This window comes from Scyliorhinus torazame, chromosome 21, assembly GCF_047496885.1.
Source record: "Scyliorhinus torazame isolate Kashiwa2021f chromosome 21, sScyTor2.1, whole genome shotgun sequence".
NCBI lineage: Eukaryota > Metazoa > Chordata > Chondrichthyes > Carcharhiniformes > Scyliorhinidae > Scyliorhinus > Scyliorhinus torazame.
In genome coordinates this window covers 16,084,581-16,098,256 of record NC_092727.1, presented here as the reverse complement: position 1 = coordinate 16,098,256, position 13,676 = coordinate 16,084,581, and the positions used below count along the sequence as shown (strand labels likewise).

The window sequence follows — 13,676 nt, the reverse complement described above, 5'->3', positions numbered from 1 at the left end:
TCGGGAGGACCATCATCTTAATTGCTTGCACCCTGCCCGCCAGCGATAGAGGCTGCATGTCCCACCTCTTGAAGTCCTCCTCCATTTGTTCTACCAACCGTGTCAGATTAAGTCTGTGCAAGGTTCCCCAGCTCCTAGCGATCTGAATCCCCAGGTATCGGAAGTTTCTTTCCACTTTCCTTAGAGGCAAGCCTTCTATCTCTCTACTCTGGTCCCCTGGATGTATCACAAATAATTCACTCTTTCCCATGTTTAGCCTATACCCCGAGAAATCCCCGAACCCCCTCAAAATTCGCATAACCTCTATCATTCCCCCCGCTGGGTCCGACACGTATAACAATAGGTCATCCGCATATAACGAGACTCGGTGTTCTTCTCCCCCTCTAATCACCCCTCTCCATTTCCTGGAGTCTCTCAACGCCATGGCCAGAGGTTCAATTGCCAACGCGAACAACAATGGAGACAGCGGGCATCCCTGTCTTGTTCCCCTATATAGTCGGAAATACTCCGATCTATGTCGACCTGTAACTACGCTTGCCGTTGGAGCCCCATAAAGAAGTCTAACCCAGCTAATAAACCCGTTCCCAAACCCAAACCTCCTTAACACTTCCCATAAATACTCCCACTCCACCCTATCAAATGCTTTCTCTGCGTCCATTGCCGCCACTATCTCTGCCTCCCCCTCCACTGGGGGCATCATTATCACCCCTAATAGTCGTCGCACGTTAACATTCAGTTGTCTCCCTTTTACGAACCCTGTCTGATCTTCGTGCACCACCCCCGGGACACAGTCCTCTATCCTCGATGCCAGTACCTTTGCCAACAATTTGGCGTCCACGTTCAACAATGAAATGGGTCTATAGGACCCGCACTGCAACGGATCTTTATCCCTCTTCAAAATTAACGATATCGTCGCCTCCGACATCGTCGGGGGTAGAGTCCCCCCTTTCCTGGCCTCATTGAACGTCCTCACCATCAACGGGGCCAACAAGTCCACATATTTTCTGTAATACTCCACCGGGAACCCGTCTGGTCCTGGGGCCTTCCCTGCTTGCATGCTTCCCAGTCCCTTAATAACCTCGTCCACCCCAATCGGTGCCCCCAGGCCTACCACCCCCCGCTCCTCCACTTTCGGGAACCTCAATTGGTCCAGGAACTGCCGCATCCCCTCCTCTCCCTCTGGGGGTTGAGACCTATACAGTTCCTCATAGAAGGTCTTGAACACCTCATTTATCTTTCCTGCCCTTCGCACCGTGTCTCCCCTTTCGTCTCTAATTCCTCCTATTTCCCTCGCTGCTGCCCTCTTTCGCAATTGATGAGCCAACAGGCGACTCGCCTTTTCCCCATATTCATACCTCCTCCCCTGTGCCTTCCTCCACAGTACCTCCGCCTTTCTGGTGGTCAGAAGGTCAAATTTCCGTCTGGAGTCGTCTCCTCTCCCTGTACAATTCCTCCTCCGGGTCTCTGCAAATTCCCTATCCACCCTTAAAATCTCCCCCAGTAATCTTTCCCTTTCCTTGGCCTCTGTTTTCCTTTTGTGGGCCCCAATGGAGATCAGCTCTCCTCTGACCACCGCTTTTAGTGCTTCCCATACCACTCCCACAGGGACCTCGCCGTCGTCATTGACCTCCAGGTATCTCTCAATACACCCCCGCACTCTTGCACACACTCCCTCATCCGCCATCAGTCCCACATCTAATCGCCAGAGTGTTCTCTGCTCCCTTTCCTCTCCTAATTCCAGGTCCACCCAATGTGGGGCATGATCCGAAACCGCTATGGCTGAGTACTCAGCTTCTTCCACCCTAGAGATCAACGACCTTCCCAAAACAAAAAAATCTATCCGGGAGTACACTTTATGGACATGGGAGAAGAAGGAATACTCCCTAGCCCTAGGTCTAAGAAATCGCCATGGATCCACTCCCCCCATTTGGTCCATAAACCCCTTAAGTACCTTGGCCGCTGCCGGCCTTCTTCCGGTCCTTGAGCTGGATCTATCTAGCCCCGGGTCCAGCACCGTATTAAAGTCCCCTCCTAAAATCAAGTTTCCTACCTCCAGGTCCGGTATACGCCCCAGCATCCGTCTCATAAATCCCGCATCGTCCCAGTTTGGGGCATACACGTTAACCAACACGACCTCCATTCCCTCCAGCCTGCCACTCACCATTACATATCTACCTCCGCTATCTGCTACGATGTTCTTTGCTTCAAATGCGACCTGTTTCCCCACCAAAATGGCCACCCCTCTATTCTTTGCGTCCAGTCCTAAGTGGAACACCTGTCCCACCCATCCTTTCCTTAGCCTAACTTGGTCCGCCACCTTTAGGTGCGTCTCTTGGAGCATAACCACGTCTGCCCTTAGTCCTTTCAAATGCGCGAGCACTCGGGCCCTTTTTATCGGTCCGTTCAGGCCTCTCACGTTCCACGTGATCAGCCTCACTAGGGGGCTACCTGCCCCCCTCCCGTGTCGACTAGCCATTACCTTCTCTAGGCCAGTCCCATATCCCGCCTCCGCGCTCCCGCTCGCTCCCCCAGCGTCGCACACCATCCCCGCCCCACCCACTCTTTAGCCATTTCCTTTTGGATTTCCGCAGCAGCAACCCAGTTGTCCCCCCCCCCCTTCTCCCTCCCTCCTCCCCTCCCCGCTAGATCTCTTTCTAGCTTGATTGCTCCCCCCATATTACTTCCGTAAGTCAGCTGACTTCAACTGACCCCGGCTACTCCTGCTCACTCCTCGACCTCCCCATGTGGGGAACTCCCATCCGCCTTGCGCCTGTCTTCCCGCCTTATTCTTTCTGGTGCGGGAACATCCCTTTACCTGACCCGCCTCTTATGGCGCAGCTCCCTTTCCCCTCCCCCTCCCCTTCCCCATTCTCCAACTATGTCCCGTCTTTCCCCCCTCACCGGCGCCCACATTTCCCCAATGTCTCCCCCCTTCCCTGTTTACTTCTCAATTAACTTCCACTGTAACATTATCAATAACATTTCCTGCAGCATCAGTCCCTCAGTTCCGATCCAATTTCTCTTCTTTGATGAAGGTCCATGCTTCCTCCGCCGTCTCGAAATAATGGTGTCTCTCCTGATACGTGACCCATAGTCTTGCCGGCTGCAGCATCCCGAACTTCACCTTCCTTTTATGCAACACCTCTTTGGCTCGGTTGAAGCTCGCCCTCCTTCTCGCCACCTCCGCACTCCAATCCTGGTATACCCGTACCACTGCATTCTCCCATCTGCTACTCCGCACCTTTTTAGCCCATCTCAGGACCTCTTCTCTATCCTTAAGGCGGTAAAATCGCACGATTATCGCCCTGGGTGGTTCTCCCGCTTTTGGTCTTCTCGCCGGAATCCGATTTGCCCACTCCACCTCCAAGGGGCCCGTAGGGGCCTCAGCACCCATCAGTGAGCTCAGCATCGTACTTGCGTACGCTCCACAGTCCACTCCTTCCACACCCTCAGGGAGACCCAGTATCCGAAGGTTCTTCCTTCGCGCTCCATTTTCTAGGGCTTCGATCCTTTCAGTACACTTTTTATGAAGTGCCTCGTGCGTCTGTGTCTTAACCGCCAGGCCCAGGATCTCGTCCTCAATATCTGTCACCTTCTGCTCCACCACACGGAGCTCTGTCTCCTGGGTCTTTAATGTCTCCTTGAGCCCCTCAATTGCCTGTAGCAACGGGGTCAGCACCTCCCTCTTCAGCAGCTCCACGCACCGTCTCACAATTTCATGCTCAGGCCCCCATGTCGCCTGCGCTTTCTCCGCCGCCATCTTGTACTTCTCTCTTTCTGACCCTTTGGTCGACGATTCCTCGCGCTGCAGCCGCCGCCGCCGGTTTTTTCCTCCTTCGTTTGGGGGGGACTCCCTTCTCACACGCCCCACACCGGGTTGCGTCGTCGAAAAATTCCCCGTTGAGGCTCTAAAAGAGCCCGAAGGTCCGTCGGAGCTGGAGCCGCCGAAGCGTGCGGCTAGCTAGGCATCACCGCAACCGGAAGTCCCTTCAGTGGCCTTGATGAGGTCTTTTCACAGTTGTTCCCTCTGCTGCTAGAATTCACCTTTGATACAGGCCCTCAGGTCAGCTTGCAGCTTTAAGCTTGCCCTTCCCCCGCCTGCATGCTGGAAGAGGCCCTGTTTATCCTGTAGTTGCAGCCAAATCTTTCACTGTTTCTGCGTGTGTCTGGCAACCAAGAGACATACCCTTCCTGGGGGACACTGTCGGGGGAATATTGCCGCCTTCTTCCCACACCGGGAAATGTCAAACAAATGCCGTGGGGGCCCTGTAAAAGAGCCCAAAAGTCCGTTCCAAGCAGGAGCTGCCGAATATGCGACCTAGCTCTGCATAGCCGCACCCGGAAGTCGAGAGTGGTTGGTTTTATATGTAGCTTGTGGGACACTACTCTGCAAGCATGGTACCAGGCGAGGAGGCAATTCTCCATAAACGACCATAGCTGGTACAGGGATTGAACCATGCCATTTGCATCATTCCAGCCAACTGAACGAACCAACTCCTGAATCTGTTCATCTCATAGGTCTCACTCACTTCGCCAAATTGTTTCGGAAATGGTCCCAGTGTTTTCACCTCTACTATTGTATTCTCCATATCCTTCAATATTTGATATAATGCCCGTAAGAATGCCCATCTCTCCTTTAGGCGGTAAAACCCTTAATTTCTCCACCTTTCCTCATAGCCCAAACTTATGACATGCGGGATCGGCTCACGATTCTCCTTTGTGTTGCCTCCAGGCCACTGTGCAGCAACCATTGCTGGGATTGGCCGTCTGCAAGTGTGGGGACCCGCTAACCTTCCGGAACTTACTGCATTGAGGCACGAGCAGGCAGCCCCTGCCCTTGGAGCTGATGGATGGCGGGAAACCAAAGGGCCCAAAAGGCAGAGGGTGGGATTCTCCGAGAGACAACCCCGAAATCGGGAAAGGCGATTGGGCTGAGAATTGGTTCCGACTCCAGAATCGTGGCAGCCGGCGATTTGACGCCGAATTGCAATGGTCCAGCACCTGGAGAGCAGCGTCAATCCGTTGCAGAACGAGCGTACAGTAGACACCATTTGCATATCATTAGCGGGCCTGACCCGGTATTCTCCGGGGCCTCCGCGATTCTCCGCCTCCGATGGGCCGAGTTCCCGACGGCGCGGTCCACTTGTGCTTTCGAAAATCGTGAAACCGGCGCTGCGGCTGCTGAGGGAGAGAGTGGGGGTACGGAAAGTGTCCAACATTGCCACAGTTTGCTGACAGTTGTGCCACTGGCCAGAGGCATCGGCCGGGGGGGGGGGGGGGGGCTAGGGGGGCTGTGGGGACGAGGTGGACGGGCACGGAAGACCATTGCTGCAGCCGGCAAGGCAGCCATGCAGCTGCGCACGAACCGCTAACAGCCCACTGTGAACTTAGTATCACGGGTCGTACAGGTGTCCCCCCAGGTCCCAGCCAACCCATCAGCTGTACGGGCGCGCTCCAGCACAACCAGTGCCATCTTGTTGGCTGAGATGCGTGTGTGGGGAGTGATGTGTGTCTGTGCGGCTGCAGCTTGTCAGCCTCCTGAGTGTCAATCACGGACCCGGCGAATCCCGTACCGTTTTTCATTGGAATCGATCGTGTTCCACGCAGCATCAGTGCTAGCCCCTCAATGGTAGCGGAATCCGTCCAGGTGTGGCGCCAGTTTTTCTGTCGTGAAAGTCCACGAATTCGGCATTGGTGTCAACACGGGGGGCAGGATTCTCCGAGTGCCAATGCCAAAATCGAGTTCGGCGATTGGCCAGAGGATGCGTTTTTACGCTCCGCCCCCTCAAAAACGGCATAATCACGGAGTACGCCGCACACCGTTGGGTCGGCCTCAGGCCATCACCTGAGGCCCTCCCCCTAATGCTCCGCCCCCCCAATGGGCCGACTTCCCGACGGCGATGCTCGCGCGTCCTCTCCGCTTTCGGGGCCTTGCGTGCCGGCTGTGGATGTGTCCAGCGCTGCCACAGTCGGGGGGGGGGGGATTTGGCTGGCAGGGGGGCTTCGGCGTGGGATGGGGGGGACTGGTGGTAGGTGGTCCGGGGGGGGGGGGGGGGGGGGGGTGGGGGTCACGGGTGCACTATCTGGCAGGCCGGGTCCGCGGGCGGCCGGCTCCATGTTGTGCGGTGCGGCCGCCGCAGGTCGTGACCCAGCCATTCTCCATCCGTATCTGCAGGTGAAGCCACGCGGCGTGGCTGTTAGCCTCCCACCGGCCGGAGCGAGGGAGGCGCTGAGGTTTTGGTCGTAAGACCAGACGCTTCCTCCGGACATAGCCGCAAAATCAGAGAATCCAGCCCTTAGTCTCAGAAATGGAAAATCCCGCCCAAGGTATCTGGATTCTGTGACCCTACCCTCCAATGATACCTTGACCTGTACATCACAACAATTAAGGGCTTCCTGTAAATCTGTGCGGTGCTTGCCACATGCCATCAGAGTGGTCACCATGTCAATGCCCTTGGTCAAAATGGGACTTCTCTGGACAAGTGTGGAAACAATGTGAGTGACTCAGGGGAGCAATTAATTTAGTGATGGCAGATAGATGTTGGGCTATGACTTGGATTAAACTGCATTTCCGTTTTGTTCTGCAGGAACTGCAAAGATGAAGCCGTGGACTTAACTGTGATTCAGACCATGGAAATCATGTGGACACTTTATGGAGAGGTGAAGAAGAAATGTGTAAGTTAAAACTTCCTATTTTGGAAATCTCATGGTGACGTCAGTTACACTGCAGCGACTGGAATACCAGTCTGGACCTGAATCATAATCGGTTTTCTTGCAGGAAATAGTTGCTGTTGAACTTCAAAGTCCCCAGGCTGAGAGAGGAGGCTCCTTCTGTCTGTATTATTGTACAGTGACCAATTTCTTCCCGTCCCTCTGAAAGATCTTAGTTGTAGGATTTGTCTCCATAGTCACGAGCAGAGTCCACTATCTCAGACAGTGAATGCTGATGAGCTTTTTGAAAATTCTTTCATGGGATGTGACAGTTCTTGTATTGTTGTCCTGCCCTAATTCATAGAATCCCTACAGTGCAGAAGGATACCATTCGGCCCATCGATTCTGCACCGCCCCAGCTGAAAGAGCACCCTAACCTCGGCCCAATCCCCCATGCCATCCTAGTAACCCCACGAGGGCAGTAGTGTGGCACTGCTGCCTCGTGGCGTTGAGGACGCGGGTTCGATCCCGGCCCTGGGTCACTGTTCCCCCCCGTGTCTGCGTGGGTCTCACTCCCACAACCCAAAGATGTGCAGGGTAGATGAATTGGCCGCGCTAAATTGCCCCTTAATTGGGGGAAAAAAAGAATTGGGTACTCTAAATTTATAATTTAAAACTTCCTTGTAATCCCACCTTGGGACAATTTAGTATATCCAATCCACCTAACCTGCACTTCTTTGGACTGCTGGGAGGAAACCGGAGCACCTGGAGGAAAACACACGCCGACACGGGACGAATGGGCAAACCACACAGTCACACGAGGTCAGAATAGAACCCAAGTCCCTGGCACTGTGAGGCAGAAATGCTAACCACTGCGCCGCCGTGGTGGTAAACAATCATAAGCAAACATTCAGACTTCTGACCCTTTGTTGGAGGGAAACGTTTGAACTGTTGTAGACAGGATTACGCTTGACAGTGATAAGATATTGTCATAGTTATTGAATATAGAATGATGGCTGTCTTGGGAGTACTGCAACATTATTCCACTAATTCGGGGACTCTGGGAGAGGTAAATTAATCTGATGAGAGGAGGGATATTATGGAGAACCGGGGTCAGTAAACTTTAAAAGCTGAAAGGGAACATGGGATATTCCATCATTAACTCTGTTGTGATCTGCACGCAGCATGTCCACAGTCAGGAGTTCTTTGTCTTATTTTCTTTCTTAATTCGATTTTAGAATCACGGTGGATTTGTTGCTGCCCTCCTGAAGAACTTTGAGCAAATGAAGGTGAGTAATCAGGAAAGGCGCTGATTGAAAGCTGTCCATTCGGCTAGCTGGAGCTGCAGAACGTGTGGGGTGTGCCGGACCCAGGCACCTGCAGCGTTTGAGGATGGAGAAAGCTGCCTGTCGCTCCAGAGCACAATGGGTTGTCCCAGTAATGATTCAGTGCTATTAGTGCGCAGGTCTCTCCTTTGACAGGAGAAATAAGGAAATTGAATGTTTTCAAATGCGGCTATTACTGTGGTAAATAGCAAGAGGATGAATCCAGCCTTTGGATGTGATGCTTGAGGTTCCTGTGAGAGTAATTCTATTTTCTCCTTGGCCCTCGCCTTCGGAGGGTGTATATATGTGTGTATGTCTTGTATATGTCTATAAGGTGTATATGTTTGTATGTCTATAAGATGTATATGTCTATATGGTGTATATGTCTTGCCTGCCATTACACTCCACACACAGTGAACCTTGCACAAGTGGTCACAATTCACTTCAACAGTGAGTACTGGTGTAAGATTCTCTGCAGAATACCTTGTCATGGAGTAGGAGACGGTAGCACAGAAGGAGACCATTTGGCCCATCAAGTCTTTGCTGGCTCTCTGTAGAGCAATCCAAGTCAGTCTTGTTCCCCCCGCTCTATACCTGTAGCCCTGTAAGACTATTTCCCACAAATGACCATCTAATTTCCTTCGGAAATCATTCACCGTCTGCGCTTCCAGCACCCTCGCAGGTAGCGAGTTCCAGGTTGTTACCACTCGCTGTGTAGCAAGGGCCCTTCTCATCTCCCCTGCACCTCTTGCCCAAAACCTTCAATCTGTGTCAGAAATGAAGATGCAAAATGCTGGGAGCACGCTGCAGACAGGAAGAATCTGTCTTTCGATTAAGCACTTTTATTTTCTTTATTCTTATTTATTTATTTGAGCATCGCTGGCAAGGCCAATATTTGATGTCCATCCTTAAATTGCCCTTCAACTGAACGACTTACATGGCCATTTCAGAGGGCAGTTAAGAGTCGGGTGCACTGTGCGCCTGGAGTAGGTCAGACCAGGTAATTTTCTTTGAATTTCCTTCCCTAAAGGGCATGGGTGAACCAGATGGGTTTTTAAGACAATCTCATGGTCACCATTACTGAGGCTCACTTTCAAATCCGGATTCATCACTCGAATGTAAATTCCACCAGACCCCATGGGGGGATTTGAACCCCATGTCCTCAGAGCATCAGCCTGAGCCTCTGAATTACTAGTCCAGTAACATTACCACTACACCAGCACCTCCCCTTAAAGCCTTTCCAGCTTTCCAAACTCAAGTTCAGCAATTTCAGACCGTAGCCTTTTATTCCCATTTTGTTGCCTTTACTTGGCATTTTCCAGCTATTCCCTTATCTTTGCTTTCAGACAGCAGCACTGCTGCTCTTGGCGCATCTCCTGTTTTGTTGTTTCTTTTCTTGCCCCACCTTCATTCCCTAGGACCGTGCAGGATTGTCAGTCAATCTGCCCTGTCTTCCACTCCATCGCAGAACATCCTTTTGTGTCCTCGTCCCACCCATCCCTCGATCAAATCCTACCACCTTTCTTTTTTAAAAAAATCTTTTTATTGCATTTTCAAAATTATGTACATTGCCGTTTGTTTTCATTTATTGTACAGTACAAAAAGACTAATTCTTAGGTTTCTCTATTTACAGTCTGTCGCCGTCTGACTCAGCGAACGATCCTCTCTACCCCCCCCACCCACCCTCCAGCTCCCCCTCTCCTTAACTCCCTTCATTCCCGCCCCCTCTTCCCCGATGCCCTCCCTTTTTTTTTTCTTGCTGGGTTTTGCTGCCTCAACTTGCTTCCCTCCCCCCGGGTCCTCCCTCACTTTCCTCTTCCTGCCTTGTCCTGGCTATTTCTCCCTGGCTACTGGCTACTTATTTAGTTATGTGTTGGCCACGAACGGGCCTCGGAACAGTCAGGTGAATGGCTCCCATGTTTTGTGGTAGCCCTCTTCCGAACCACGGATGCCGAATTTGATTTTCTCCGTTTGGAGAAATTCCTGTCGCCTTTCTAAATCTTCCTGGTTCTGGTGAGGGGACATCGACCTGAAAAGTCCGCTCTGTTTTCCTCTCTCTCCACAGATGCTGCCTGACCTGCTGAGTATTTCCAGCATTTACTGTTTTTATTATTATTCTTCCAATGGTTCTTTTGGCAATTATCTTATCACAGAATTTACAGTGCAGAAGGAGGCCATTCGGCCCATCAAGTCTGCACCGGCTCTTGAAAGAGCACCCTACCCAAGGTCAACACCTCCACCCTATCCCCATAACCAGTAACCCCACCCAACACTAAGGGCAATTTTGGACACTAAGGGCAATTTATCATGGCCAATCCACCTAACCTGCACATCTTTGGACTGTGGGAGGAAACCGGAGCACCCGGAGGAAACCCACGCACACACGGGGAGGATGTGCAGACTCCGCACAGACAGTGACCCAAGCTGGAATCGAACCTGGGACCCTGGAGCTGTGAAGCAATTGTGCTATCCACAATGCTACCGTGCTGCCCGGGACATATCTTCCGTTGAATAAACCTCCTGCCAGTGGAAGCAATCTCCCCCCCCCCCCCCCCCCAAACGTTGACTCATTAATACTCTTTATAATTTTGAATACGTCTATGTAATCTATCCTTTAACCTTTCCTTTTTTAACAATAAATTTAGAGTACCCAATTGTTTTTTCCAATTAAGGGCCAATTTAGCATGGCCAATCCACCTAGCCTGCACATATTTTGGGTTGTGGGGGCGAAACCCACGCAGACACGGGGGAACGTGCAAACTCCACACGGACAGTGACCCTGGGCCGGGATTCGAACCCGGGTCCTCCGCGCCATAGGCAGCAATGCTAACCACTGCGCCACCGTGCTGCCCTCCTTTAACCTTTCCTGACATCAAAATATATATTGAACGTCCTGATGATATTTCCCCAGGGTTGCGACACGGCAGTGACCTGGAGATTGATCTTCAATTCCCGGAGACTCCGGGCCAATCCTGGAGGACGGGCAACCCCAATTGAAGTGCAGTGCCCCCAAAGTGGACATAAATATTCCAGCTTGAGGCAGGGCCACTATTTGATTAAGAAACCCCAAGGTTCGCAGATTTTGTGTCCTCTGCCACCTCTCCAGTCGGACGTCCATAATAATAATCTTTATTAGTGTCGCAAGTAGGCCTACATTAACACTGCAATGAAGTTACTGTGAAAACCCCCTAGTCGCCACACTCCGGCGCCTGTTCGGGTACAGAGGGAGAATTCAGAATGTTCAGTTCACCTAACAAGCACGTCTTTCGGGACTTATGGGAGGAAATCGCAGCGCCCGGAGGAAACCCACGCATACACAGAGAGAACGTGCAGACTCCGCACAGCCAGTGACCCAAGCCGGGAATGGAACCCAGGACCCTAGCGCTGTGAAGCAACAGTGCTAACCACTGTGCTACCATCAAGCCCCATTGGGCAGCCTACTGGATGGAACCCTCGTGTTCCTTGCAACGAGGCCATGTCACCTGACTTCATGCTTGGATCAGGCAGGAGCATAGCGCAAGCAGCTGTAACTTTTCTAACCTGTGATTTACAAGGACACGTTCGCTGGTGCCTAGCAACACTGGATTGCTTTCCTTCTGTAATTTTCTCATTATCCCGAAACTATCTGACCTACTGTTAATTATGCTATTTATTGTAGCATTACAATTATCGTATAAACATCACATGTCAAAGTCTAATCTATTCTATTACTCACTCTGTCTTAATTTTGTATTTTGCTTAATAACAGACAAAGCCCTGTTCTTCCTCCTCATCTCAATAGAGATTCCAATTACCTGACGACAGGAATGTTTTCCCACCGTTGTCTTGACAACCTGCCTTCAGTGAAGTGGTTGTCTTTCTAACTCGGGTCAACTTCACATTCCCACAGTACATATTATATCAGCTAAGGGATGTTTGTCATTTTTTTGTTAATGTAAGCCTAAATTCTACAGGTGGCAGACTATTTGACTGTAGGACCATCACAGACTAGCCAGCTTGTTCATCACTCCCATTAAAAACCCTTTATAATTGCCCTCACACAGACTCTTCCAGGTAGAGAGCAATAAAGAGAATAATGATCAAGGCTGTGTTTTTTTTTAACCTTTCCTGTATTGTTGTTGCCACGGCGACGTGAGCAAAAACAGATCTGGAACTGCAAGTTACTCTCGGTAATGGTGATCATGAGAGTGCCATTGATTATTATGGAAACCCATCTGGTTCACTAATGTCCTTCAGGGAAGGAAATCTATCCTGCTTACCCAGTCTGGCCTAGTGTGACTCCAGACCCACAATGTCATTGATTCTAAATTGCTTTCAAGGGCAGTTCGGGATGGGCAGTGAATGCAGACAATGACCACTTACCAAGAAATAATTTTTTTAAAAATAGCCTTTGAGGGAAGCAAAGGGGTTATTCCTAACAATTCTTTCTTGTGTCTTCTTTCTAGGATGATTCTGAACTGAAGGACATCATCTGCCTTACAAAACCTTTAATAAACCAAATTCCTATTGACAGCATCGCTCCTCATTGGACGGATCTCCAGAAGAACACCGCCCTTACAATACTGCTGGCGCAATGTAAGTTTCCCTCTTTACCAGGCTGCAACTTATGATATACTTTTTAAAAAAAAAAAGTAGCTTTTAAAAGTCCTTTTTGTTTTGTCTGTCCCAATTCACTTCAATGGAGCTCGACAGCTTTCAAGAAGTTCAACATATTCCAGGACAAAGCAGCACCTTCAACATTCACTCCCTCCACTGCTGACACACAGTGGCAGCCGTGTGTACCATCTACAAGATGCACTGCAGGACCTCGCCAAGGTTCCTTAGGCAGCACCTTCCAAACTCGCAACCTCCGCCGGCTGGAAGGACGAGGGCAGCAGATACCTGGGAACCCCACCACCTGCATGTTCTCCTCCAAGTCGCTCACCGTCCTGAATTGAAAATGTATCGGCCGTTCCTTCACTGTCGCTGGGTCAAAATCCTGGAATTCCCTCCCTAACAGCATTACGGGTGTACCCACACCGCAGGAACTGCAGCAGTTCAAGAAGGCGGCTCCCCGCCACCTTCTCAAGGGCAACTAGGGATGGGCAAAGAGCTTTGGGCGCTCAAGCCTTTGAATAGGTTCAGGAGAGAGGCCAATAGATTGGCATCTCAGTAAATCAAGGAATATGGGAGCAGGGTAGGAAAGTGGCATGCCGAAAGAAGATCAGCCGTGACTTGTTGAGTGAGGGAGCAGGCTCGAGGGGCCAAATGGCCTACTCCTCTATCTAATGGGAGTAAAGCACAGTCCTGCCTCCACACGTACACTTTTGAGACTGGACAGCGATAAGAACAAGAGGAAAAGGGTGCCAGGCCCATTGTTAAAGCTGTTCGTCCTGACTGAGAACAGGTAGCTCGAAGAACCTGACAATTGGGATTCTCTCTGCTGTGGGCGGCTCCATTATCACAAGAAGCTGATCAGCACATTTACCAACTGAGCAAAAAGGGAAACAATTTATACTTTCCAACAACCAATGCCAAAACGGCTGATCTCTTCCATGGACAAAATCGCCATTCGCGGCCAGGCTGTTTTGTTATTGGGAGTAACTTCTTGCTGTGTCCTCTGTTCAGTTGCAGATTATATAAAGAAATTTGCTGCTGAGGGCGATTCTGTGCTCACTGACTTTGAAATAAATTGTCAATTCAATAACCAAGTGAGTATCT

At 50.9% G+C, this 13,676-nt stretch overlaps 1 protein-coding gene across 2 annotated transcripts in view; it reads left to right on the top strand.

Moving 5' to 3' along the window:
- Positions 1-6,592: 6,592 nt before the first annotated feature.
- Positions 6,593-13,676, top strand: part of LOC140398194 (E3 ubiquitin-protein ligase DZIP3-like) — a 101,152-nt gene continuing 94,068 nt past the window's right edge. For both annotated transcript variants that reach the window (XM_072486550.1, XM_072486549.1), the window contains exons 1-4: positions 6,593-6,675; positions 7,890-7,940; positions 12,422-12,551; positions 13,584-13,666. In XM_072486550.1, the coding sequence (XP_072342651.1) occupies positions 6,631-6,675; positions 7,890-7,940; positions 12,422-12,551; positions 13,584-13,666 (309 nt within the window). In that variant the 5' untranslated portion in view covers positions 6,593-6,630. The remainder of the gene's footprint in view (positions 6,676-7,889; positions 7,941-12,421; positions 12,552-13,583; positions 13,667-13,676) is intronic.